General features: G+C 29.3%; 1 protein-coding gene across 1 annotated transcript in view; it reads left to right on the top strand.

Annotated features, from left to right (window-relative positions):
- Positions 1-20,500, top strand: part of LOC106680485 (uncharacterized) — a 63,419-nt gene that overhangs the window by 39,980 nt on the left and 2,939 nt on the right. Inside the window, exon 2 of the mRNA XM_014420228.1 lies at positions 19,964-20,199. Coding sequence (XP_014275714.1) covers positions 19,964-20,199 — 236 coding nt within the window. The remainder of the gene's footprint in view (positions 1-19,963; positions 20,200-20,500) is intronic.

The following is a 20,500-nucleotide window of genomic DNA, read 5'->3' as shown; positions in this document are numbered from 1 at the left end:
TCCCCACCTTTCATATGACATTAAATATTGGTGTTTCAGATGATTTGCCTATACCTATATTGCTATATCTATGTCAGTGATATTTGTAGTTATTTTCTATACAGAGATATATTGCACCCAATCATACTGTCAAAATATTTTTTATGCGGTGCAAGTGATTAAATAAAATTATAATTTTAAATCGCATCAATAACCTTAATTATTACCATAAATATTAGGTGAAAAGTTCCGAATTTTGATTTTGCTCTTAGGTCTAATGTGTCACTGATGAGTTGCATTCGAACGTGTTAGGATTCCTAGTGCTCCCGATCGAAGGTTAAATGATCAATGGTCATAAATTCCAGTATAGTTTGTACATAAATATAAAATGTAATGACTCTATCGTATGTGAATGTCGAAAATAATAAGTTTCTGGTGATGCTAACTGTTATCTCAGAATGTAATAAAAATCATTTCGAATTTTGAAGTTTAATTAAAATTTGATATTTATAAAAAACAAGGAAAAAATTATCAAAATACTCCTAATAAAGTTATAATAATTTTTAAAAAAAATACAATACTTCATAAAATTTTTAAACATAAAATACAACTCATAAAATAGTTACCAATCTTTAAGTTTAAGTTAAATCATTCAAATTTTATTAACAGAGACCAATTTTTTTTTAAGCTATCCAACAACGTTTCTAATTCACTATATATATAAAGTCAATAGAACCAGTAACTATTCCATATTTAAATATTTCAGTAAAAAGTTATTTTATTTAAGTTTATGGGTAAATAAATAAAAAATAATTTTTGATAAGTCTAAGTTCTATCTAGCTTTTTATATTATTTAGTTGCTTTTTTTGTTCAACCTTTACTGAGAAAAGTCACATTCTTAAAAACCAATTTCTACGTTTTACGGCGTATTGTAGTTTTTCCATACATTACAATTTGGTCTCTAGTTATTAACACACCATCACTTCAATTTAATAAACCATATACTCAAGTTCGTTTGGATTGAGTTGTATTTTTGTTTTATATTTTATTATATTATTTTTTTAATGCGTTTTTCGAAGGCTGTGATAAAACTATATTCCATAATTTATGGAATATAATGAGATCAAAGATTTAAAAATCAAAATATGTATAAACGTGTGATTAAGTATTTTTACTAAGTGGCGTCTTTAAAAGAAATTTGCCACTATAAATAAGATTGGTTGGACGGAAGTTGAAATACGTATAAAATACTGATTTAAAAAATATAAAGTTATTCAGGGCTAAATACACTGTTTCCTAATGATACAGGGAGAGGAAATAAAATGAAACTATTTTTAAGCCTGGAATTGAACTAAATACTCTAACACTTGATTTATTAAGGAAGTATGATTGTATTAAAAATCGAAAAAGATAGATATTAATTTTTAACCAAAAATTAAGGGGAAATGACGGATTCATAAAACTGGAACCCCAAAATTAAACCTAATAACTGGCCAAACTGTAATAAATAACTGGCTTATAGGTCAAACAGGCCAGGGGAAGTGTGGTGGAGGCTGATCCCGATGTTGGTCGCTGGAAGGAGTTGTCAAGTTGTCCGTCCAAGCTTAAAGGGCAAAATGTGACGGACGGTTTTCCCCGGCCTCTTTAACAGGCTAGTCACTGGCATGTCAGAGAACTATTATAACCAATATTATTTATTTATATTTTCTCTTAGTATTTATTACTATCGCATGGAATAAGTTCTGTCACAGTGTGCCGTTTAGTTTGGATGGATTAGTATAGTTGCATGGCAATGTCATTAAATTGAAATTGTCTTTACATTTAATGTGTCAATTTTTATTTTTTGAACTATAAAATCAGTTTATGTCTGTGCATGAATTAGAAATCAATCAAAAATTATGTATTTTTGCTCAATTGCGGCCCAGTAATGGGCCTTGCTGCATGTATAAAGTTGAAGCTGTGAAATAATTCAGACGAATGTAAGTAGTCTATAAACTTAGTCACAAACAAAAAAATCTCAAAAGGTCAAACCTTTAAAAAATTGTTATTTATTTAGGGTAGTTTTTATTTCCATTTGATATTATTTATGTACGCATGTATTTATTTTTCTGAATGCAAATAAAGCGTTTTGCATGGTAGATTGTGTTTTCAATATCCAACGCCCCATTAGAGCATGGTTCGAGGTGATGGTTAATTTAAGGTTACAATAGCTCTCTGACATGCCAGTTAGTGCCCTCCGTTTTCTATCGTCGGTTGAACGAATATGGATAAAAAAAGTAAAAAAATTTTTTGTTTATCAAGTCGGAATGGAATGGTGCCAACAACATTCCGGGACTCTACTTTCTCTTGTTCTGTTTACTCTTCCAGCCTTAAGCCACCGGACTTGCTCCATAAGATGGGAGATGAGGTCACATACTGGCACTTCAGAGAGCAGCCTATAGATAGTTGTTAATCGTAAGCCAATAAGGTTACTTCACGGCCCGCCAACAGCACAAGCAAACAGTGTTGTGATCTTTGTAGACATTGCTTACCGTTCTATCGGAGACTCAATAGGCTATACAAACATTCTAACAACTATTCGACTAAAATACTTTCATTAATAATGCATATACAAGGTGATTGATGTGCAAACAGTACTTTATTAATCAATTATAATAAATTAGATCCATATGGCCTCAAAACTCATTATTAATTTATTGTGCATGCCAAACGTATGGCCACTATCAATATAACCTCAACTTTCAATTTCACAGCCTCACAATAATTCCTAAAATATTTGCAGGCTATTATACCCAAGTGTAGATATAGTATAGCCACCTAATAGTACAAGATCCCAAGTGAAGTCAGTCATTTTACATCCATTTTTGGTTACTTCAATGAAAACTATGTATAAGTACTAGTCCAAATTGATGAGTCTGCCAATTATAGTTAGAAGTAATACAAAATGGTGGGTGTTTTAAAACGTTAAAAAAAATTTTTCATTCTTTCATTCTGAGCTCCATATCTTAAAACTACCAACAACACTTGAAAATCTAAGAGAACATTATTTAAAGAAGAGTAAATTTGCTATGATATGAGTCCTTATAGAGCTGTTACTTTCAATAATTGCCGAGATACAATTTTTTTTAAAGCTAAATTTCATAAAAAATTTACTGAAAAATTAGTGAAAGAAAATCTACATCTCAGGAATCGTGAGACGCACAGCTGTCTATTAGCACTCAAATTAATGCTAGTCTAATGTGCTATAAATTAGTTTATGACATTTATCTTTGTCCATGATATTTGCGAGAATAAATTGATTTCTAGTTATTCAGACAAAATTTCATATGCAAATATCATGAAATCTACTACTCCTACGAAGATAAATCTCAAAAATACTATGCAGCACATTAAATTATCTTTAATTTAAGTGCTAATAAACATATGTACGTCTCATGGTTCCTGAGAGAAATTTCACACTAATTACTGATGTTTCAGTATATATTTCATGAAATGTTACATTTTAAAAAAAATATCTCGGAAACTAGGAACAGCTCTAATAGGGAATTTAGCTCACATTTTAGCGAATTTAGTCTACTTTAAATGATGTACTATAAGGTTTTGTAGTGTTGTAAGTAGATTAAGAGGTTAGATTAGATATGGAGCTTCTAATGAAAGATTAATTTTGTTTCTAACATTTTAAAACAGCCGCCGTTTCGTATTCCTCAAACTATACTCTGCGGACTTATCCATTTTTACTAGTAATTGTACTTACTTTTCATTAAATTGTATTAAATAACAGACTTTTTTTTCCATCGCGTTCTTGTACCATGACCTATACCTGTCGTCTGTATCAGTTAATATCGGTTCTTTTAATTTGGACTTTGACACAATACTTTTGAACTTAAGTGTCGATAAGTTATTCTGAAAGTATTAAATCAATTTTTCAATCTAATGAATTAATATTAAATGATACAAATGACAGATATAAGTAAATTGACTATATTACGTATATTAGACTTAAGTATAATAGCCTGCAAATTTAGAAATTATTGTAAGGCTGCGAAAATTAAAATTATGATCATCTTTGACAATGGCCAGATGGCCAAAACGTCAGAAATGTTAAATAAATTAATAAAGAGTGTTGATGCTAAATTTATCTAATTTATAATAATTGATAAATACAGCCAGTCGCAAACAAGAAATCATAATATATATAAAATATTTTGTAAGTTGATCCTATCCTTAATTTGGAAGTTCAAAACTACTGTGATCTGATTCTGAATTTTCAAGTACGGTAAAAACTATAATTAGTAGATTGAAAATATAAAACGTTTATATAAACTTAAATAATTTTTCTATATATTTTCCTAGAAATTTTAAAGGGTTGATAAAAACAAACAAATGTTATAAGAAACCAACAGACATTTTTGTAATATTGAGCTACATTCGTATTTTTCGACAATTTTTTATTCTACAATTTGTTGAAATCAAAGTTGAATAATTAAAATTGTTATAAATAAATATAAGTTGTAAAACTCAATTTCATTAAAACATCGGTTAGCTCCCTATTGCACTTTCACATAAAAACATGAAATTTTAATGAATAAAACCATTTCTCTCATTTCCAAAAATCATATCTGGACGTAATTTATTATTTTATTTTTAAGGGAAGAATAAAATTGAAATTGTTTTTATTTCTAAAATAATAACTAAACTTTTTTTTTTCAATAAATAAACCCTGTACCAATTCAATCAAGGACACAACATGAGGTCAAAATATACTTGATAAGAAATTAATCAATAAAAAAAATTAAAATTAAAGAGATTTGTAGAGCATTTGTGGAATTTTTTAATTATTTTTTTTATTCTACATGATTTATTTTTAAAAAGGTATAAGTATATTGATAAAATATCATTAAAATTAAAATTAAGTGTATAAAGTATAAAATATCACCATTAAGCTCCAATCACACTACACGTTTCATTAACTTTTCAAACCATTTAAATAAAATATTTTAAAGAGGAAATTTTACTAAATAATTCAAAAGGAAATTTTAATTAATTATTAATTTACAATTATATTAACAATAATTTATAATATTGAAAGGAAGCGAAACGTATAAGCCTTTATCATTCTAAATCAGATCACAGTTTATTTGAGAATCGATTTCTGGAATATAAGAAGATTTAGACTCTTGTAACACCTTGTATATAACAAAACCAAGTCACTTTAAAACAATACTAGCATACCATTATTAGAAATGTATGAGAATCGATGCGCTTAAAAAGATTGGCATGTTTATTTAAATAAATTGTATGGTTTCCAAAAAAGAAAGTTTGATTCTAGAAAACAAATTTTTGAAAAATATTTTCATATTCTTAATAACTTTAACTACTTTAAAATTTGAAAAAAAATTAATATCACTAACAAGTTTTCATACTTTTTGTACTAAAAAAATTTACTTGTTCTAAAAATTTAAACTTGTGTATGAACAATATTAGTAATAATTTTTAATATACAACATTAGTTATAATTTTTTATTATTATTAGTAGCTTAGTAATAACTTTTATTATCTTAATAACTTGCTAATTTGACTTCTTATTATATGCTTTTATTTCTATCTTCAAAACATAGTATAATATAGTAGGCAGTGCATATTTATGTAAGTAGTTCAATTCATGATTTTTTTTTAAATAATTAGGGGTAAAGGAGGAAAAATATACAATTCGACAAATATTGAACTCCGAAAAATAACTTATTCAAACTAAATTTTATTTTATAATAAAATTTTACTTTCTAGATCAATAATTAATGAAGTTTAGCTATGTTGTTTGAAATAGCTTGTTTGTAGAAGCAACATCATTTTTTAAATTATTCTATTATCACCTAAGAATTTAATATTCGGTTGGCACAAGAAAGTTACTGACGCTTCATTAAACATTTTATTCTACGTAAAAGAATTTGGAGTTAATTGTTAATTTGCTACTCTTTAAATGGCAAGAGAACATAATAAAAACAAACATAAATAAAAAGGCGCGCCTCATTTTCTAAAAAATGAATATCCAATATTTTTATATTTTTCATTATTCGGGATAAAGACGATTCATTCATCCATTCGTTATTTTAAATTGTATTAATTGGTTTGTACATTTCTGGAAAATAAAAGAGTGACTACTGAATAAAAAATGTGAATATTAAACTTAAGTTCAAGTAAATTTTGGTAATATTTACTAAATATTTAAAGTTGAGTTCGTACGTTTACAAAACTTCAAATATAACTTCTCAACTACATAAAATATAAAATGGATATTTGATAATATTCCACATAGTTAGTATACTCATAATAATTGTTAGTAAATCTAAAAAATATATATATAAAAAAGTGGAAAATATATTAACAATATTATTTACAGCATAAAAAAAAAAAAACTATAACATTGAAAACATCTAGCTAGATCTAGAAATATGATTCATCTTGATAAAGGAAAGATAGTGAGGTAGGAACAGGAAGTCAATCATTCCATCAATCAATCTAGGAACCTCATTCCCACATGAGAGCGATTCAAAAACCGGTTTCAAAGGAGTTGAAAGGAGGTTATCGGCTATTTATTCTTATTAAAATGAATATAACATAATCAAATATTCACTGTGTAGTATACAAAATTCAATTAAATAAACGAACAATGATATTATAACATTTTAAAGACAAGATTAGTAAGATTATTAAAATTGTTTAATATGTAAACAAATTTAACATTTCGTATATAAATGCTTTTCATCCTAATCTAGTGAGCCATTATTCTATAAATACAGAAATATAAATGATCACACTTAACTTGTTTCTTGTCTTTGAGGTGTTTACTTTTTATTTAATTTTTCATTAGAAGGAAAAAATAGTAATAATAATTCCCTCTTATGAACAAAAAACAATAATGAAAAAAATTCCTAAAATCAGAAACAACTTAAACATGATGCTTCCGCTCCAAAATCTTGAACTTATACAAGCGAAAAATATAAAAAACATTTTAGATTTATAAATGGTTATAAAATAGTGAACTGGATGTAGGAACAGTAAATTATTTTTATTTTTTTTCAATATTCAATATAAAATATGTCATTAAAAATGTTGATTTTAAATATTTTTATTTAAGAACTTCATAATGGACATTAGTTAATTTTTAATTTAAACGGGCAATTAATTAAATTAATGTTTTGAGCCGAAATTTTCATTATAAAGGCCAGGTTTATAAGAAATATGTTTATATCCCATTTTAATAAACTTGCCATTTTGTATTTAGCTTCAACAAAATTTACTGCCAATAGTCGTTACACATGAAAGATCAAGCCAAAAACCATGAATATTGGTCGATTTAGCATTAGTGTATTCCTAGATTTTTATTCATAAATACTCACATACATATTTCTAACAACATATTAAAAGTGTACACTCTGAAATGTAAATTCATTATCAGGCAATGCAATTTTAAAGTAAAAAAATTATCTGATATAATTAGGTATTTTCGACATTCATTGTTTTTCCACCTCATCTTTCACATATTATATTAATAGCATACTTGAAATTTATTAATTACTATATGCATATAATTAGTAAAAAGTATCATAACGATAAAATAAGGTGAATTGGGGTTAGTGAATAAATATAGATTTTTTTCAATTTTGTTTTTGTTTTTGGAAGAATACTATGATTAGTATTTTGATGTCAACAAATGATTTCAAGTCAAACAACTATAAATATTAGTTCTATTTATCTAAAGTAATCTGAGACAAATCTCTATTTATGCACCTTCAAGGAATATACACTAACCCCCAGGCTTCACAATGGACAGTACGCAAATATAAACATACTATTAAATTATAAAGTCAATTTGAAACGGTAATATTTTTTTTTATTCATAATAGAATTTGGAAATTAGCAGTTAATTAAAATTTACTTAAATTAAGTTACAATTTAAAAATACGAAGCTATTAATTATTGGTCAAAGGCATACATAAAGGTAAGTGCATCAATTATTTATATGATTTATTTAATTTTTTTTTTATTTATCTATCTACACTATAAAAAGTATAAACTAAACATTATGACTACTAGAATTTTATATCTATCAGTAAGTGGGTATTCAGTAATCATTTGAAGCGTAATTATATAGGTGCAGATGTGTATTTCTACTATTCAATAAAAATAAATGTACCAGCAAATAAATGATCCATAAAATTAACTAAAAATTAATGTAATTCTTGATAAATGATTAATGGCGTATGATAAAGGATAAATTTTGTATATATTAGTTAAAAGCAAAAATTATTATGATTAAAGACATAAACCAAAGGTCATATCCCGTCAGTATGTTTTACCCTTATATAATTTTTACATAGAAATCAAAAATTATTTTAGTTGACTATTTTTTTTTTCATAAATATGTTTCACAGATATAGCTATAATACGGAATCACTCAAAGAATGTTATAAGTACGTAGCACTACATAACTACATAAAAGGGCAAGAACCGGAGCTACGTAAGCAAATTACATATGATGATAAAAAAAAAAAATATTTGGGGATTTTTTTTTTCATCATTAAAAAAAATAAATAAAATAAAATGGCGGGGTAGAAAAATTCAAGACTGCCTAAAAGCACTTCTCTCATATACCCACTTAATCTTATAATAATAAACTTTCAACTATTTTATTCAATTTGGAGGGAACCAAAACCATAAATACCACAAGAAACAATATCATTTGGGCAGGATGTAATTTTGACTAAAATTCAACGCTACTTTTATGATATTCTCCATTCGATAAATCTCTACACACCCAACTGCAGCTACTTTAGATATAATGGATATTATTGAAATACATACACATATTTCCGAAGTATCCATAATCTCGCTCTATAGATTATGAAACATGTAAAATGCACCCTCAGATCCCTGCAATGATCTTCAATATAGTTCAATTTTCCAAGAAATAGAAAATTAAAATTGGAAATTTTAATAATTTACTAAAAATATTGAAATAGCAAAAACATTAGGTTATTTTTTAAAATTTAATTTCAATTATTTAAAAAAATAAGAACTAAATAATAAATGATTATGAGCTAAATGATGGAGCAAATTGAACAAATGTTTTTCTTTTAGTTGGTGATAAATTGTTACATTTATATATGTGAGAAACACTGTCTCAAAAAATGGGAAATTATTTTTTTAATATAGGAATCATTATTGAATAATAAAGTCAATATATTAATCGACTTTCTAAACGATAAATACCTTCAGAATTATTTATAACATTGTAATATTCCATCATATTTGTGGAACTAAATTTAAAATAAAATTACGCTTACATTTTATTAATGTTTCTCTTGAATGCTAAAACGCTACTAAGATCCCTAATGATACAAACTACAAATGGATCTTTCCAAAAATTACGGCCCATTATGTCGATTAAGGTTCATCAAAGGTAAAAGGCATGTAAGCCCGTCAGTATTAATGTTCACACCTTAAAGATTCTCGATGACTATGGAAGCTGACAAAAAAAAATTGCATCGTGACTAAGTAGTTAAGAGGATTTAAGGATTTTAAAAGGTGAATCTTTCTTTTGTAGCTGTACCGCCTTCTAATAATAATTAGTTTATAATGTAAATATCAATTAATAATTTTTTTAAAAAACTAAGGTTTGTTTGTTGCACACACTTGCAAATCATTAACAGCAGAATACGTTTCGTTAATGACGAGATAGGACATCTTTGAGGTGACTGGGGTATGTAAGTAAAGTAGGCCGTGGTAGGCGCTCTCCCAGTTACAGACTTTCTTGATGACTGGGCCTCATTATTGATGACTAACTCCCAGGAAACAGATGACTACGTGATCCATCGCGGGCTCCTCGTTTTCCATATCCACAGTTTCACCACTCCGTCGGGCCTTTCGTGAGACGTCGCCCGGCGATGACATTAATTAGAAAAAGTGTTTCGGACGCCCTAACCATTTCGTTCGAAAAAAAGCTTTCTCTTTCAAATTATAAAACAATCTCTCGTGCATTTTGTCATTCCGCTTTACCTAATTTAGGTGGCGGTGAAATTTTCATTAATGATAGCGGATGTTAAGCTTTCCAGTCGCATGGGTCACCTTGTGTAGCATATAAATTACAAGTAAACTATAAGTAGAAGTATTAACCTATATTGTATCTCCTTGGTCTGTCAGTTCGCCTTAGTCAATTTATTAAACTATATAGAGGCTCAAATAACAAAAAATAATCCTTTCATATGTTTTTCATGACCAGTTTTTTATATGTTTCACTGATATAGTTTTAATATGGGTACACTTTTGAAACTCCATCAATCTTAATACAACTTAAGAATGTTACAAGACTCTACAACTACACCTAAATCGGAGCTGCATAAGTAAATCACTTCCGAAGATAAAAAATAAAACGTAGGGGAGGAGGGAATTTTTGAGACCCTAAAAAGCACACCTCTAATACAAACATAGTTTACATACAAATTTATAATTTTTTTACTTAGTTTAAAGAGGGTGTAGATAACCTTAAAAGCCGAAAAAAAAATTCTTTTGTATAGTTCCTTATTTTTTTAAATAAGAATAAAAATCCTGTCTCATGTAACATTCATCAACTTCAACAAGACTTCGGTGGGACGGGGGGAGGTATAAGAAAAGAATATTGAACCCTTTTGAGAAGATGCTATTAATAAAACATATTATGATATTTTGTGATTGCAATCGAAAAATAGGAATATTACATAAAAAACTTTTTAAATTAATTATTTTTTTTCAATATAACTAACCAGTATTGATAATTAAGAAAGTTGAAATAAAATTCTTCTTACCTTAGCCTCATTCTTCTCCATGCATGTCCTATAATAATAGAAGACTAAATTAGTAAAAATAAAACATTTGACTATAACAGTTTTTTCAAAGTTAATGCAACCCAAGCTATTGATTGCAACAATACAATCATATTTCCACTCAGTTTTATCATACTAACAATAATAGATGAGACCCACTTTTTCTCCGCGTTAAATTTGAATTATATTACACGCACACCAACTTGAAATGTTGGTGTCCCATGACCCGTCCGATTTGGCTCAAGAAGGAAAGTTGGAGACAATTGTAAATATGAGGCGGTAGCAATGCCATCAAATACCGTCCACTACTTTCGCTGCTCGTGCCCAAATTTATTTCCCTTGGCACACTTATACTTTCAAAGCGGCTTACCCAACTTAGACCGATTTCCTTAATATCATTAATTTCCTTTTAAGAAAGAATTTTGTTTTCTATTATAGTTCAAGAAAGGTCCTGTCCAAAAATGTGCGAGTCCAGGGCTCGAGTTCAGCTGTGGTAGATAATTATTTATTCTGTTACTATAGCAGTGAGTCAACCCTATGGATTCGGGAGCATAAACAAAATAAAAATATGGCGGTTGATTGTTATCATAAAAAAATCACCACATTCATCACCACAAACTGTACTTCCTCACAAAGTACTAAGCTCCTGACTCTTCGTGAGCTGTAGCGGCGTTAGATTTTTTTTCTTATTTTTTTTTATAGTTTCAGAAATTTTACTGGTAAAATTTTTAAAACAAATAATCTTTGACTCACTTGTGTGCTCTATTTGAGTGAACCATAAAAAAAAAAAAATTATCTTTATTCAAAAGGGTTTATGGTCAATAGTAAGCCGAATTCAAAAATACATCCAACCGCAAAAGTTACAGATCGCTTCAGAATAATCCTCGGAACTCCATATTATTATTTGGCACTTTGTTTTAAAAATGGTGGCAACGAAACACTGCAAATTATTTAAATATTTATTACTTCAGTGATTTTAAAAATGATATTTTTATGTGTTAAAATGCGTAAAATATTTCTCAAAATCGCCTCGAAAAATGTGTTACGTATATTCCAAGTAACTTTGGATATAGGCATCTCGCCTAGTGAAGGTGTTTGTGGTTTATATATTTTATGCAAGAAGTCGAACTTGCCCGTTAGTACAGAAAATGTCTTGCGGTTTGTTGCTACCTTCCAGCTCTTCAACGGTATATCATTCTATAAAATATTTATAAGTATAAAAAAAATAATTCCTATAGATGCGATTGACAATTGAATCAATATTTATTTAGGATCTATCGCATTAATATAAAGCGAAGAGTAAAAGTTTCGACTTAAGGGTTTTGTTAGGACTACTGAGGGGGTGGACATACTAAAAGTGTTAAGATCGGGTCGAACCAAGGATGGAAGGGAGGTGGAAAGGTTATGTTTTTCGTTTGTGCAATATCTCAAAAAAAGGGTTCTTCGTAGCTAAGAAGATTTTATTTGAAAAATTTAAGAGCGTTAAATATCATGCAAGAATGTTCCTGTTATTTTTTTCTTCATCCGTTGAAGTTTTAGAAACATAGGTTGTCAAAACAAACAATAAAAACAAAAATATTTGATTGATAAAAATATTATTGAAGGTGTTTGGAACATTCATTTACATTAATATAAGCAAGACGGATTTCTGTTCGCAAGTAAGAAAATAATACGGTACTAGATTGTATTTATCTTCAAATGAGTGATTTAATTGTATGAGATGCCTTTTTTTCACTAATATTGAATAAACACTTCACCATCTTTTGAACCATTAATTTTATTTACTTTTTTTTTTATATAATTCTATTTCGATAGTAACAATATTGTATACATTTAATGCTACGATAATGTCGGAGATACGTTTACCCGGGGTTATGGATTTTTGGATAAAACATATTTTTATAGGATTTAAATTGGGAGAAACTTTAAAAAAAAAGAGAACAAAGGAAAAAGCACGAACACCTATTCCAATTAGTAAACAAAGCCAAAAAAAAAGATCCATTTTCTTTCTCTGCATATATACAATTTATTTATTGAATTCCTAGGTATTTAATGTATGTGTGTGTGTATAATTCCACCAAGGGGGGAGCAGACTTCATCTCATTACACACACATAATCCTGGAGCGTTGGGTAAATGAGAGCTATATAATTCCGCATCATTCCAAGAAATACCCCTCCATTTTATGGAGCTAGCCACGGGTCCCCCTTTCTCTCCTCTGCCTTCCCCCATGTATATATATAGTTGGGCATCAGGGTGGCTGTGTGGTAAGGCACTGTATTACTAACTCCAAGCAAGAACCCAGGTTCGAATCCGGTTGTGACAGATAATTATTTATTCTGTTACGGTAGCCGTGAGTCAACCCTAGAGTACGGAAGCCCTCAGAGGTCCACCCATTCTCATAAAGTAGATAACTTTTAATTGGTGAAAAATCTGAAGGTTAGGCGTGGTCTTGAACAAATCAACTTCTTGCACAGTATTTTCCAGCGGTCCCGAAAAATGAATGTTGGCGCTCTTCTAGGCTCACATGGCGGACTAGTTATCCTCACCAGATACCAATACCAATATATCACACATACGCATTGTCCTTCAATGTGGGAGATTTTTTTTTTCTTTTTTATGCTGAAATAGAATGATAATCAATATGAACGATAATGATTTAACAAATATGACTGATATCGATAACAGAGGCCTAATATGTACTAATAGCAAATAATGCAGTGTTTTATTAATTGTCTTATACATAAAGTTAATTTTCCTTAACGAACATTTTATTATCTAAAGAAATCCAGTTTTTCTTGCAAATAAAATATCGTAAAGTATGCCTCTATGTATAATATCAAAATGTGCCATCCGATTGGAAAGTCATATCTAGTTAGAAGGGACATAATAATAGGATACCCAGGAGATCGTCTAGGAATGGCCTAAAATATAATGGAGAAGGGCTAGTTTTTGAATTATAGACCAGGAAACAAGGTCAACGAGTAAGTTGAGATAGAAATTAGTTGCAATATAGAAAGGTGTGGAATTTCAAATATCTGATCGCTGATGGCAGGAGTGCCTGTCTTCCCCTAAGGGCAACAGCGCATGACCTTTCTAAAGAATTTTTATCGCCAAAATGGATCCATATATTTTGTTCTTTGTTTATGTCGAACAACAACCTCAAAAATATATGGTTCCCTCAAAAATTCAAAATCACAAAAAAATTTTCCTCCCCCCAAAAAAATGTTGATAGTTCAAACTGCCTAATAGTGCAAATTTCCCCTTCAGGGAACCCTGGTCTGAAAATCATGGTTAGAGATAGGATTTTGGTGCATTTGAAATGAAAACTGAGTTCACTTTATCTAAGTCTTTTGCGTTAGAAGAAGTGAACATTTTTGTTTCTTTTAATATTTAGTGACAATTTAAACAGAAAAAAAGTAGTAGAGATTGTGTGGTTTATAAGCATATCTAAACAAACAAACTTCAACATTCTTTAAAACTGTTTTAACTCAATAAAGTTATAATAGATAATACACCGCCATCATTATTTCTGCCCAAAAAGGTTCATATATGATCTGTTTCTGGACCTGTCGATTATAAACCAACAATGACCCCGCTTATCCGTCTCAGTCGGAACCAAGACAACGCTGATTAATCAGGATAGTCTGTTAATCCGAAGTTTACTTAAGAAAAAATCCACTATTGATTTAACTTACATAAAAACCTGTTCCACCTACAACACTAAATGGTCTTTGGTTCAGTACTTAAATTAGTCAGGAAGTTCAGTTTCTAGACCAACGGCTGAGGCGGGAGTTGATATGGTCCTGACCACGCTCCTCCTAAAATATATTTATTTTTAATTTAAGGCCGGGGCCTATTTTACAATGGGGCTTCTGGGGGTACAAAAGGTAGATCCATAGCTGACGTAACAAAAAAAATATTCTCTGCCCACTGCCCGATTCGAACTTGTGTCCACATCGCTATAAAATTAACTCAAATGTTAAGTTAAAAATAAAATCTAATGCATGACAATATAAAATTGACATTTATAATAATTTCAGATGAATTTTTAAAAAATTAATAATTATTTTTTAGGTTAAATAATAATTAAAAAAACATAAAACAATATTTGAGTTTTAATAGTAATCACGAAGTTAGTTATTTGGTTTTCCTTCACTGAAATTAGTGTTTTCTTAGCACTTATTTCTTTATTTCTTACGACCTGTTAAGCGGAATTATATTGTACAGCTAAAGTTCAATGGTTGCGGTTAAATAGTGTTTAGAAAAGAGAGACAACTACAGAATATTTTTTTCTGATGTCTTATTTGAACTCCTGGTATTTCAAGAAGAAGAAAAAATGTCCACTGATTACTATGCGTCCTCCAGAGAGTACAATTTGATATTATAAAAACAATTTAAAAGTTGTTGGAACCACAAATCTATCACCATAAATATAATAATAAATTATAAAACATCATAGGTAAATAACCATCAATGGAGGGAAAGTCTAATACGATTAACCCGCGTTAAGAGAAAGTTATAAAAAGAGCGACAATAGGCATAAATGGCTACAAGGCGACTGTGTAGGATACTGGCGCTCAAACGGGGTCTTATGCTAATAGTCCTGTGGGAGTCTGAGTTAGGGGTCCTTAATATTTGGGACCATTGCAAGTACCGCCCAGATTGACCCAATAGTTACCCACGGAAAGATGATACCGCTATGCGGCATACAAACGTTAAGGTCGTCAGCTAATGATGGCCGATGCGGATAAATCCTCCATCACCATGATCGTCCATCTAGATGGTCCTGCAGAACAAACAGTATTTTCCATGCTACATTAGTTGGCACTTCGCCAACGAATGTACGGTAATAAAATACTATTATAATAACTACCAAATCAGAAAAATAACTGAAGCCACGAATGATGTCATTTTCCTCCAAAATGTAAAACAATCAAGTGCAAATTAGTTAAATCAAAGTGGTGTAAGTGACTAATAATTGATTTTTACGAATAGACAGCCTTAAGGCTCCCACTTAGAACAGTTTAGTGCCAATTCTGAAGTCAGCTAAAACACTACTCTTCGAATTTTACTAATTTAGCAATCTAATATCCAAAGTACCATGTTATGAAAATTAATTGATACTTTATCATTTGATGAACCACTGGTGTAGGGGTTTCGTGATACAAGTCAATCGCATCAGTCTGGCTTCGAATGATGGCCGTCAAGGAACCTTGATAATGTGTAAATCAAAACATTTTAATTTTTTTTTTCAAGATCCGTTAAGATTTGTCAATGAATACTATAGATCAACTTTTTGGCAATGTTTTGTTTACTAGCTAAAGTAAATGTTAAAAATGTTAAATGTTAAACTAAATTAATATACAAAGAAATTGTCATGAAAAGTTCAATGACTTATACAATAAATTGAAGATGAAAATAAATTTTCTCTATTTTACCAAATATGCGGGGTAAAACGGGGAACCAACGTTAATTCAATTTTAACGCTACTTATCACCTTATAATTGCCTAATACGATCTTATTTATCACATTCGCAAATCAAAAAATCTTATTCGCCTTGACTTCACTTACTTCCCTCACAAAAGAGTTGTTGGTCCAACTTAGTAATTCCAAAACCATATTTGTGAGAAGATGATGCAATAAAAACATTTTTCGTAATCTTCTTCCCTGATAATCATCCTCATTTTATATCACGTTGAGTAAGGCTTGTGCTCTGAAAACTTTTTTGAATTGAATGATTTCTTAAAAATTAGAGTATTTCTCCCTGTCTTGCTCCTAAGTATCAACGCTTTCAGGTTGTGTTAGGACTAGCTGAAAACTGCGCGGTGACAACTATACTATTTTAATAATTGTCAACGAAAATCATGTAAAACAACCTAAATCAAGTCACAAAATTGTAGCCAAATCTGTGGTAGGAATGAGATCAGTTGGTATCAAAACAATGGTTAGTATCGACTGATAAAGCTGACGAAGTTTCCCAGTACAAGAGCCCAAGAGGAGAAAAAAGGCAGTTATCTCACCAAAATTTTTTATTACTTTAATGAAAACTGTGTATAATTACTAGTCAAAATAGATGAGTCTGTCAAGTTTAGGTAGGGAGAATAAAAAACGGCAGCTGTTTCAAAACTTTAAAAAAACATTAATTTTTTCATTCGGAGCTCTATATCTTAAAAACTACCAACAACACTAGAAAATCTAAGAGAACATTATTTAAAGAAGAGTAAATTTGCAGAAATATTAGCCCTAAAAGAGCTATTTACGTCTAATAGTTCTCAAGATATAGTTTTTCAAAAAGCAAAATTTCTTAAAAATCTACTGAAAGATTAGTAGTTAGTTAATTTATTTTGAGAAATCTATATCTTAAGAACAATGTGACGTACAGATGTTTATTAGCACTCAAATTAAAGCTAGTTTAATGGACTATAAAGTAGTTTATTACCTTTACCTTCGTAGGAATAGTAGTTTTCATGATATTTGCTAAAATAAATTGATTTATAGTTGTTCGGACAATAAGTTTGATTTATGAAAAACTTCATTTCAGAAACCATTGGACGTACAGATGTCTGCCAGCGCTCAAATTAAAGCTAGTTAAATTTACCAAAAAATAGTTTATTATGTTTACCTTTGTAGGAGTTGTAGTTTTTATGATATTTGACAAAATAAACTCACAAAATGTTGATTTCTAGTTGTTCGTATAAAATGTTGGATTTTTGAAAAAATATATCTCTAGATCCATAAGACGCACATATGTCTGCCAACACTCAAAATAAAGGAAATTTAACTTACTATAATAGTAGTTCATGACACATCTTCGTAGAGGTAGTAGTTTTTATGATATTCACATATGAATATAAATTTGGCAAATGAAAATTTGTCCGAACAACTATAAATCAATTTATTTTAGACAATTTCATGTAAACTATTACTCCTACGAAGATAAACATCATAAACTACTTTATAGCTCATCAAACTAGCTTTAATTTTAGTGCTAATAGACATTTTTACGTCAAATTGTTTTAGAGATATAAATTTTTCAAAATAAATTTCACAAATCTTTCAGTACGTCGCATACAACATTTTTATGAAATGTTGCTTTTTAAAACGCGATATCTCAAAAACTATTTAACGTAGATAACTCTTAGGGCTCATATTTTAGCAAATTTAGTCTTCTTTAAAAGACGTTCTCTTAGGTTTTCTTGTGTTGGTCCTACTTTTTTATGATATAGACCTCTAAATGAAAAATTTTTTTTAACGCCTTGAAACAGTCGCCATTTTTTATCCCAAATAAAAAAAAAAAGCCCAGTCCCCAACCTATATTTGGCAGACTCATCAGTTTTGACTTGTAATAATACATAATTTTCATTAAAGTAATCAAAAATTGGGGTGAGATAACTGCCTTTTTTCTCCTCTAGGGCTCTTGTACTATATGTAAGACCCTTATTAATTACAACCCTGATATGCCATAAAGACGTGAGTTAGAAAATACTCACAGAGATAAGGGGAATAGAAATTGCAAAAAATAACAACAACCAATACAGTACCCAAAAATATCATGTAGTTATTTTTAGGAATAACTAAAATTATTGTAATGAAGGAATCAGACAAACCAGGGGAAGAGGATTAGATCGTTTTCTCAGGTATTTAATTGAAAATATCAATAGAGAAATTACTAATAAATAATATAAAAAAATAACAATACTAAAAATAATAGTTTTAGGATACATGATTGTGGGTAAAATAGAGCAAAATTAAAGTCATCTCAAGCCTTATAGGAAGCTCTACTTATTTTTAACCAGTCTAAACAAGCTCAATAAAAAAAAAAATTAAAAAAACAGGTTTCCTGTTATCATCAGATATTTAGGTGAATGTCATCAACATAAATTATGATTTTTATCTAGCTTTGAACATGTTTTAGAAATCAGAATGTAAGATGTTTTCAATAAAAACTTTTATAGACAATATAGAAGAAAGACAGTGGATAAATTTAAAAACTTTTCAATTTAAAAAAAATCTTCATTTTTTTTATAGGAATAATATCTGATCCACTAAACAAAATAGCAAAAATTATTTGTTAATTTTTTACATTATTTTCATATATATATATATTTTTTAAACCGGTAAACATATATTTTTGGTTAAAGGAGTGATAATAAGGTGAACAAATTTAAATTGATTAGTAAAATTAAATCTTTGATTACCCAAGATTTGATTAGCACTAAACCCAAAAAACAACACATATGAAAATTCATATATATTAAAGTTTTTAGTAGCATATCTGTAAAATTGAAAATGTTCAATCTAATAAAATGAGATGATATCCTATTTTTTTTATATTTATTTAAATTAATCTATTCTGCATCTATACTCACAAAAAAATATTTGTTTTATCTAAGCTGAAAAAAAACTGGTTGCACTCAACCCATGAAGGGTTTGAGTTAAGTACTTGGTTAGGAAGTATTCTTTCTAGACCAATGGTTTTTTAAGGAGGTGATTTGATCAGGATCATGTTCAAACGCCAGGTTTTCCTTCAGTTAAGGATAACTACTTTAGAGAGACTGGATGTGCCCAAGGAGGGTCACCCAACTCCAGGATCAATCCACGGCTAATACTACAAAATAAATCATTATCTGCCACAGCCAGACTTGAACCCAGGACCGCCTGGTTTTTTGAGGTGTATTTTACTTAGGCTATTAACCACCTCAAAATTAGGTAAAAAAAAAGGTAGTGTTAGGCAAGTTGATTTATTTTTTATTTTTATTGTATTAATAATTTCCAAAATCTGAATCCCTGACCTGATTATTTATTTTTTTCTTGATATTTTTCAATAAGAAACTGCATTAATCAAATACCTCAATGAATTTTCAAAAAGCTAAAATTACTTATTGAACTAAATATTCTATCCTTTCATTTTAGATCTGAAATATACTTTTAGGACATAATTTTGTACTGGGTGCTCAAATATGATAAAGAATTGAAGATATTTATATTCTTATGCTTTCTTAGTTACAAGCAATTATTTACCATAGTTATTCTTATACATTGTGATTATTTTAGTGAAATTCGTAAATGCTAAATTTTTAACTATTTAAAAACTCTAAAAATGTCTATATTTAATCTCTCAGGTAATATGGAACTATCAAGAGGCCACCACAAAAAGAAGAAGAAGATAAGAGCAATCAAAAAGGCAATTATCAAACTAGTCCTCATCGCTTTACTTATTAAATCAAAACTCAAAATGCTTTTAACTGCCTTTCAAACATTCCTTCAATTCAAAGCAGTGCTCCTGGCAACAATACTAGTCCTCATACATGCAGCGAAACTCTGGGTGGAGATTAAGCATAAACATCATCCACAAAAGGTAAGCCTCCTCTTTGAATTCATATTTATTAAATGTGTTTATTAACTGTTTATCAGTTAATGGATGATACATATGTACTAATAATCATTCGAATTTAAAAGAAAAGTCCAATACATAAAACAGTGGTTTGTAACATGAAATAGAACCCTTTCAAGAAATAATTATAAAATAGCAACTTCAAACCCAAACTTGATACTGGGAGTGAATGGGGGGAGCACTCTAATCTCTTTAGTGTATTCCAAATGCACTGGCTGTCACTTCTCTCCTGACCAAGGCGGCTCTGGAATATTATATCACCCAG

This window comes from Halyomorpha halys, unplaced genomic scaffold (assembly GCF_000696795.3).
Source record: "Halyomorpha halys isolate HHAL.00 unplaced genomic scaffold, Hhal_1.1 Scaffold265.1, whole genome shotgun sequence".
In the NCBI taxonomy this organism is placed as follows: domain Eukaryota; kingdom Metazoa; phylum Arthropoda; class Insecta; order Hemiptera; family Pentatomidae; genus Halyomorpha; species Halyomorpha halys.
The sequence above is the reverse complement of the archived record's forward strand: the minus strand, read 5'-3'. Positions and strand labels throughout refer to the sequence as shown.